This window comes from Crocodylus porosus, unplaced genomic scaffold (genome assembly GCF_001723895.1).
Source record: "Crocodylus porosus isolate Cpor-Errol unplaced genomic scaffold, CroPor_comp1, whole genome shotgun sequence".
NCBI lineage: Eukaryota > Metazoa > Chordata > Crocodylia > Crocodylidae > Crocodylus > Crocodylus porosus.
The window spans coordinates 1,896,368-1,904,935 of NW_017728904.1; the positions used below are offsets into that span (position 1 = coordinate 1,896,368).

Genomic DNA, 8,568 nt, shown 5'->3' on the forward strand with positions numbered 1-8,568 from the left:
TCCCTCCAGGGCCCGAATCCCTGCTCCTGGAGAAATGCTCAGTCTGCCCACACCTCCTGGCCCTGCAGACACCGGTCCTTTCACCCTACCTCTCGGGGAGCAGAGAGCACAGCTTCCCCGGCCAGAGGGGAGGCACAGTCTCATGTTGCTGGAGGCGCAGAGCGTACGGTGAGGATGGGATGAAGCAGAGCAGAAGCCGGCGACATGAGCACGGGGCCGGGGCCGTGGCCAGCACAGCACTCACATCTTGGGGAAGCTGGCTAGGTTGGCAATGCCGCAGGCGTTGTCCATGTTTCGGGCCATCAGGACATAGCCCTTGTTACCCCACTCCTCACTCCAGCTGTGGGACAGGGAAGGCAGGGGTGAGCTCGCAGCTTCCCCAAGGTGGCGGGGGCAGGGGTCCAGTTTGCTTCCAGGGTTCAAAAGGGCAATGATGGGGTAATACCCTGCCCTTGCCAGGTGCCTGGCTCACCCCAGCCTCCCCTCCAGCCTCCCTGTCCTCCTGACCTGTTCTTGATGATCCAGTACTTGGTGCCCTTCTGTGCCCCGTAGCCCACGGCCAGCACTGCATGGTTGACGTTCTCGGGATTGCAGCTTTCGTCATAGTACACGCCTGGGAAGGAGGGGGAAGATGGGGGCGTCACTTGCTTGGCCTCGTGCACAGCAGCTCTCTGTCCAACCCTGACCCACACAGACCAGGGTCTTGGCACTGCCCTGGGCTTCAAGGGGTAGGAAGCAGAGCAGGGGCAGAGCTGGGATGACCTGCCCCAGCAAGTGCCCACCAGGTGGCTAAGACACATCTGTGCCACCACAGATGCAGCAAGGTTGAGCAGGATACAGCTGTGTTCCCCCTTCCCCCACTATGCCTTGGTTTCCCCATTGTGGGAGCGATGCGACAGGGAAGGCACCTAGAGATGTGATGATGCTGTAGGTCCCACGAGCCAGATGGCGCGAGGGCCGGGCACAGAGAGTGACAGCAGTGATGACCCTGGGGCCCTTCCTGCCCCTAAGCAAACCCCGGAGGGGGAGGAGCTGGGCCCTTCATCCCCCGGCCCCTACCTCTGCTGTAGAACTGGAAGGAGGGCAGGCTGGCGTCGATGCCCACCGACACGGGCCCCACCCGGGCCACGGCTCGCTTCAGTGCATTCTCGTTCCCCTCTGGGATCTCCCGGTAGCCCCGGCACTTGGCTGCCTTCCCAGTCGGGTTGTACATGCAGCTCTCGTCCTGCGGGGGCGACAGCGGCACTGGTAAGGAGGGGAGTCTCAGGGCATTTCATGGCTTTTTTTTTGGGGGGGGGGGTGGTTCTGATAGGGAAAAACCCAATTTTTAGCCGCCAAGGGAAAAAAGAATTTGGGGAAAAGTTTGGGAGGGGGCCAGCTACATGTTGATTGGCCAATGCAGGCTCCACCCCCTCCCATCAGCTGCCTCCTGATTGGCCAATGCTAGCTTTGCCTCCTTCCACCACCTGCTGGGAACTGGAAAGTTTGGGAGGAAACCAATTGTGTCCTGACTGGCCAGCACTAGCCACTCCCCCTCCCACCAGCCACGCCATGCGCTGTGATTGGCCTGGAGTCCTGCAGGTCCCAGGACACTACAGGGTCAGGGCCTGGGGCCAGAAGCTGCCAGGCCCCAGAGTCTCCCCTGGGCCGGGGGGCACGGTTGGGCCTGGCGCAATCCCCCGCGGCTGGAGCCCAGGACCCACCTGGCCCACGTAGGGGTAGGCATCCTCGGAGTCGATGCCGCGGTTCGTGCGCACGTACTCGAAGGCGTTGGTCATGTAGCCACCACCACAGCCGTCGTTGTTGGTCACACAGTCCACCAGGTTCTGGGGGCTCAGCGACAGCAGCTTCCCCATCCGCCGCTTCAGCTGCCCCTCCAGGGCCCCCACCGAGCTGAAGGCCCAGCACGACCCACACTGACCCTGTCCAGAGCCTGGGGTCAGAGGCGGGGGCCAGGGAAGGGGCGGAGATGGGGGTGGGCCTCGAGCCGGACTTGAACGGGTGTCAATCCTGGTTGGACACTGCCCCTTCCCGCAGCCCTCCTACCTGGTTCTTCACGGGCGTCACGTAGCCCTTCTTCCGCCAGTCCACGGCGTCTGGCACCCGCTCCGTCCAGTCGGGCTCGTACAGCGTGTCGTTGCTACGGGGCCGGGACGGTGCTACCTTGAGCCCCGTCATCTTCTGCACCACCTCCTCGCTGGTCTGGGGAGGGGGAAGGACAGACGGACACATGCACAGACGTCAGCCCAAACAGCCCTGAGTCCCGGGGGTCAGAAGGGTGCGAGTCGGGGGGACACCTACCATGTCGCCCAGGTGGTTCATGGCCAGCTCATAGGTGTGCAGCCCCAGTGAGACCTCCAGGTTGTGGGTGCCGATGTAGTGCAGGTTCTTCTCCCACACCAGTCGCCGCGAGAGCTCATCTGGCTGCAGTGGGGTGGCAAGGAGGGCTCAGGCCCAGGCACCCAGGGTCACCGTCTGGGCTGGGAGCCCCCACCACAGTCCCCAACAGGAGAGGCAGGGCTGGGAAGGATCCTAAATCCCCCCTGCACTGAGATCCTGGCATCCTCAGCCTGGCTCACCCAGCCCAGCCTGGCACTGGAGGTGACCCAAACTCCCTTGGCACCTATGGCACAAAAGCTGGCTTGATACCTAACCCCATCTATCCCTTTTGACCGCCCCCCTACCAGGGCTTTTCCCTCCAGACCGACCAGCCCTAGGCCCTGCAGCCTGTCCTGGCATCCACCTCACTGCTCTCCATGGGGCTCCACCACAGAGCCCCCAGCTGGGACCTGCACTCCCATCTCTGTCCCCCTTGCCCCCGGTACCTTGCTGTTATATTGCTTCCTGTGGGTTTTCTTCCACAGCTCCCACTGGGAGTCCAGTGCCGGGTCCGGGTGCAGCAGGGCAGCCACGGCTGGGAGCAGCAGAGTGAAGAGGCCGATGCACCACATCCTGCCAGGTGTGGGGGGAGCAATGAGATCCTCTAGCTACCACCAGGCATTGGGCCTGCAGGACCCTTGGGTGGGCCACGAGCTGCTGCTAGAGGCTGGGGTGAGGAGTGGATAAGAGCCTCCGACTGCTGCCTGCTAAGGTCTGGGCTGCAGACAGAGGCCGAGGGGCTAAATTACGCCCGGCTGAAGGAGTAGGTCACTAATGCAACATTTGCCAGGTCTGAGATGGGGGATGAAGGGGCCACGACTCTTGCTTCTTGCTCAACCCGGTGGTCCCAGTTTGCCTACGTGGGGCCTCAGGCAGGCCAGGCCAAGAGGCAGCTACGAATCTTTGAAGCTCTGGCGAAGAACCGGCGGTGACAGACCCCCCTTCCTGCCCCTCCGGGGCCAGCCCTCCCCGCCCTGGCCCTGTGCCGGTGGGGGAGGAAGCCGGTGTCACGTGCATGCAGCAGCTGGTTTGCATTAGGCCTTGCGTGCATGTGGGCTGGGGTTTTTGGAGAAGAGCCTGAGCTGTACCCAAGGCAGCTGGGAGTCACGGTTGCGGGTGCTCTGTGTTGGCCAGGGCCTCTGCTGACAATTGAGAAACTGAGGCATGGAGCGGGCAGGGTCATGCAGCAAGGCACCAAGGAATCAGGCCCCAGGCCCCTGCACTGTGCTGCCCCCCACCCCATGGTATTGGGGAGAGGCAAAGCCAGCGCCCCTCCATCCTTCCCCCCACCCCAGCCAGAGGGACCCCTGCTGGTCTCAACCAGCTCCAGGGCGCCAGATGCCTGAGCTCTCCGCTCAGCAAGGTGCTCACAGTCACCCTGGATGAGACGCACCTTTGGTCTGTGCCTCAGTTTCCCCTCTGCCCTTCTAGGCTCCTCCAGGCAAGTGCCAACCCTCCCTTCGAGCCCAGAAGGCCCCAGGGGCTGCTGTCAGGCTCTGGTGAGCCTGGGTCCCAGGATCTGCGGGATCCCAGCTGCCCCCGTGCTGCTTCGACTAGCGCAGGGGAAGGATCAATGTCCCCCATGGCCTGTCAGCCAGGAAAAGGCCGCAGAAACCGTGATGCTGCAACCTTTCCTTGCACCCTAGGATGCAGCTGTGGGCAGAGCCCCCCCGCACAGGGCAGAGGTGCTGGGGGCAGCCTGGCGCCCCGCTAGGACCAGGGGGTCCGGGCTGTGCTCACCTGTTGTCAGTCCTGGGTCAATGCAGAGCAGAGGTGGTTCCTCCAGCAGCCACGGCCACAGCCTTTTATGTCTCCAGGATAGAGGAAGTCGACAGTTGCTGGAAAATCTGGGCTGGCGCCTGCATGGGTGGTGGCTCACATTCACACGTGGCTGGAGGGGGAGGTGTAGGGGGGGCTTGGCCCCGGCTCTGGGGCTCACATGATCCATGGCAGCCTGAGTCACTGCCGCAGGGAGCAGGTCTGATCCTGGCCCTGGGTGGCTGTCCTGGGCCAGGGGAGACCTGGGGCAGGGAGGGTCTGTGTCTGCCAGCAGCCTGAGCCCCCCTGCCCTATGCAGGCCCATGGCTCCCAGAGCATGGCAGGGTTCTTGGCTGCAGCCTGAGCCCCCAGGCTGGTGAGCTAGGGGAGACCGTTGCCTTGGCCCCAGCTTCCCCTCCTCTTCCCAGGGTTCATCAGTGGGAACAAAGCCTATGCCGTGCTCCTGGGCAGAGCCAGAGCTGCCCAGGCACTGGCGACTGAGCCCAACCCACGGGCTGCTGCGTGCGGGCAGAATGAAGGTTACCCGGTGTGGGCACCACCGACACGGCCCGGGGCCCTGCTGCCCAGCACGCAAAGGGTGACCGGGATGGATAGTCTGACTCCTCGTCTGGGGACAGGGGCTTCCCGCTGACGCATGCACCCAGAGCTGGGAACAGCAGCGGGGCACCCACAGGGCATGGCAGCCTGGCGGGTGGGGGAAACAACACCCTTCCAGACCACTGCCCTGTAGAGCACCAGGAGATGCCGGGCTCCTAATGCCCCCACCCCACCCAGTATCATGGTGGTGCTGCCCCGGGGGTCCTGCTCTGGTTGACAGCTGCTCCAACGTGTGCACGGAAAGCCCTGGAAAGAGAGCAGCATGGCAACGAGGGGTCTTGCTACCAGGAAGCAGCTCAAGGCCAGGCCCTTGCCCAGGGCCCCCAGAGTGGTGCAATCAGGCACAGGCTCATGGCAGGGCAGGCTCCCTGGTGCCACAAGCACCCGATCTCTGCCCTGCCTCTAGCTTTGTGCATCCCCTAGCATTTGGGGACCTAATTTCTGCGCCCAGCTCTGTGCAGCACCTGGCACCCCTAATCTCCACCTCTCCCCTTGGACCCCCCCAAGCAGGACAGGGCTGTTTGCTCCTGAGCGTGAGGCAGGCACATGCAGTGGCCTGTAAGAAGCCAGGCTGACTCAGCCCCGGGGCTGGGACTCATCCCTACCAGAGCTGGAGCCAAGGGGAAGGACCTGTGGGGTAGAGCCAGGGGAGCGCATGAGCAAGTCACGGGGCCCTGACTCCAGGAGGTGTTTACCAGCTGAGCCAGACCCCGGGGGAAGGGGGGGCTTCAGGCAGGGCCCTCAGCCTGCTGTCACAGCGCCTGGACCCACAAAGCTCGTGTGCCTGCTTCTTCCTCCGGGTAGGTCTACTCCAGGGCAGGATCCAGGTGCCCATGTGGGTGTCTGCTCCTTGAGCAGCTACCCCAAGCTACAGGCGGAGGTGGTGGGGAACCAGTGACATGGCCAAAGCCGATGGACCACAGTGGAGCCTTGCTGCTGGCCAGCTCATGAGCAGCAATGCGATGGGGATGGGGGGTGGCACCAGCACAGCCTCAGGCTTGGGCTCTCCCACAAAAGACCCAGCTCAGGGGACGCAACTAGGACAGCACCCTGGAGCACCAACCGGAAGAGGCCCAGCTACCGGGCCTGCCCCTATCATCCCTGGCTGCCACATCCAACACCCTCTGGGGCACCTGTTTCTTGCGCTGCTCTCCCCATCTCACAGGGGGAATGAGGTGCCAAGTTATGTTCCCACTGCTGCATTCCCCTCCCCGACCCCCCCTTTTCCCTCCCATCAAATCCCCACAGCCAGCCTGAGCTCTGAGGCCCTTCTGACACAGCCCCAGGCCCCAGCTGGACCCACACAACCAGACGACACCCCCCATGCCTCCCCAGGCCTACACAGCCAGAGAGAATGGGCCAAGTATCACACACAGGGATCGAAATGGGAGACTCCTGGAGGTGCTTGCTGCTAGCAGCCCCCCAGTGGGGATAACTCCAGCAGTACAAGATTCCCCCACCAGCCGGGCACATCCTTCTCCCCCTTCCAAACCCTCTGTGGCCCTGACTTCTGCATGTTTCAAGGCTGGGCTACAGCTCAGTTCACAGAGCCTCCGCAGAGTCCCCCACCTGTCCCAGCCCTTTGACTTCCCACTGCAAACACTCAGGGACAAGCGCCCCAAGCCCAGGCTGGAAAGGGGCCGGTAACACATGCTGCCTTCCGGACCGGCTGCATTAGCACTCGGGGCTGGGAGAGGGCAGCTTGGAGCCGGGCAGGGAGGAGGGTCAGGGTGGAAGCCAGGCTCGCTGCTCAGGACATGGAAAGACTCGGGAGCAACCACCAGCCCCAGCCAGGCAAAGCCAAGGGCCAAGAATAGTCCAGAGGGCACCCTGGGAGACCTGCCAGCCAGGGCCAGGCAAGCCCCTGCTCACCTGTCCATAAGGTGGTGGTGGTTGCTCCTGCCCCTATGGTCTGTCTGCTCTGAGGGTGCCCAAGGCAAGGCCCCTCTGGCAGCACATCCTGGCTGCTACGGCACAGGCAAGAGCTCATGAGACCAAGACCCTCTAGCCACATGTCAAGGCCTCCCCCAGGCCAGGCCCCTGGGCTTCCCAGCAGATGGGGGAAAGCCCCTCCAAGAACCAGACCCATAGTGTATCCAGCTGCCTGCCCCATCTGTGCCACCAGGGCCTGTGGATTGGGGGTGACAGGGTGGGGTGGAAGCAGACGGAGAACCACGCTCTGCCTGGGCTCTCCTTAGCCTGGGGGTGCTACCCCTAGAGATCCACTATTTTCAGGGTTTCACAGCAGCCTCAGGGCCCTGTGGGCTGGGGCCAGCAGGAGGTGAGCAAGACCACCGCCCTCCCAAATGACAGACAGCCACACCACTTGGAAAAAAAAATATCTTGGTGTAAAATCTCTGCTACATACAACCCCACAGCCCCTGCCAGGGCACAAGACTTCCAAAAGAGCTGTAGCTAAAGCTCCCCCCTCCCCCCTAAGCGAATTGTACAATAAAATATTCCTGCTCACATTTAAAAAATAAGATTATCAAAACCAGGAGGCCGAGGGGGCCACCCAGCCTTTCCCTAGCCCAGGTGGATGTGCCCATGGGGCTCGCCTGCGCTCTGTGTTTGAACTGGGCTCTTCTTGCACAAAGGCTTCGTGCTGGGTTCTTACTGCTGCTGGCTGGCATTTCACTTGCCAGACACAGATAAACCCTTGTCTGGGCTGGTTCAGACAGGGCGATCCCGGCCCCAGCAGGCGGCTGGACCAGATGGGCCCTCCCCAGGGACCTGCCAGCCAAGGCTGTGAGCCTAGGGACTGGATATGCAGATCTTGAAGGGCCTATCACATCCTAACAGCACCAAGGACCTGAGCTCTGTTCTCCCCAGCTGCTAGCACCCTCCTGGCCTCATCCTGCATCCATCAGGCAGTGTGAAATACAGGATCAAAACCCCATCTTGGTGCTTCCTAACATGGCACCTGAATGTGCACAAGCTTAAAGAGGCCTAGGTGCATTAGTGCTGCTTGATGAGCCTGGCCAGGTACTTTCACTGGGGGTTTGAGATTGCTGCTGGGCACCCAGCGATTCCACCACCACCAGCTAATGGCTAGTGATGGGGCTCTTTGGCAGGAGCTGTCTGTTTTGGGGGCTCTGGAGCCTGAGTTGAGAGAGCAGCTCCCCATGGCAAGACCCAGGGTTCTTCCTTATAGCTCCACTGAGCTGCTAGTACCTGCTCAGTACCAAGCAAGCCTCCTGTCCCTGGGAGGAGCGATGAAGCCACAGCCTCAGCCTGATGCTCACCATATACTAAAGAGAGGCCAAGTTCTACTTTAGCCCCTTGTTACAAGATGCACACACAGTACATGTTGGCTGGGGGAGCAACGCTGCTCCATTCCTAATGGCTGTGGAGAGGAAGAGCACTGGCTGCCAGTCCATGCTTCCCAAGCTAGTCTCCCTTGACTTTGTTTGGTAAAGTGAAGACACGGATGCACCTGCTGGGCTGTTGAACACTCCCTGCCAGCTGCTTCACATGTGCCTAGGATCCAGATCTGTAGGACACTTGATGCATAGGGGACTTGCTCTCAGCCTGAGAAAGCACTGGCCCAGCAGGCCCAAGACCTTTGGAGAAGGTATTTGGAAAGCCAGCTGGAGAGAAGAGCCATGTGTCATTATTGCTGTTGGCAACCCTGATAATCAACCCAGCATGGAGCAGATGCAGATGGGGGGGATGTTTTGCAAAGCTCCTCAATGTTGAAGCGATCTTCTGAAAACAGCACTGAGGATGATTGGGGGGGGGGGAGGGAAGTGAGGCTGGAAGGGACTTCACGAGGTCACTTCTAGTCCAGGCCCCTGCTCAATGCAGGACTAA

General features: G+C 61.8%; 1 protein-coding gene across 2 annotated transcripts; it reads right to left on the bottom strand.

The window, feature by feature from the left end:
- Positions 1 to 6: 6 nt before the first annotated feature.
- CTSK (cathepsin K) lies at positions 7 to 4,236 on the bottom strand. Of its 2 annotated transcripts, XM_019556890.1 has the most exons (8): positions 4,120 to 4,236; positions 2,826 to 2,952; positions 2,302 to 2,424; positions 2,047 to 2,202; positions 1,704 to 1,922; positions 1,060 to 1,225; positions 508 to 613; positions 7 to 340 (listed from the first exon to the last, which is right to left on the bottom strand). In XM_019556890.1, exons 2-8 carry the CDS (start codon positions 2,949 to 2,951, stop codon positions 241 to 243), a joined length of 996 nt encoding a protein of 331 aa, XP_019412435.1. In that variant the 5' UTR covers position 2,952; positions 4,120 to 4,236; the 3' UTR covers positions 7 to 240. The 2 variants fall into 2 exon arrangements, with proteins under 2 accessions (XP_019412435.1, XP_019412436.1); XM_019556891.1 differs by lacking the exon at positions 4,120 to 4,236 and having other exon boundaries at positions 2,826 to 3,277.
- Between the last annotated feature and the right edge of the window lie 4,332 nt (positions 4,237 to 8,568).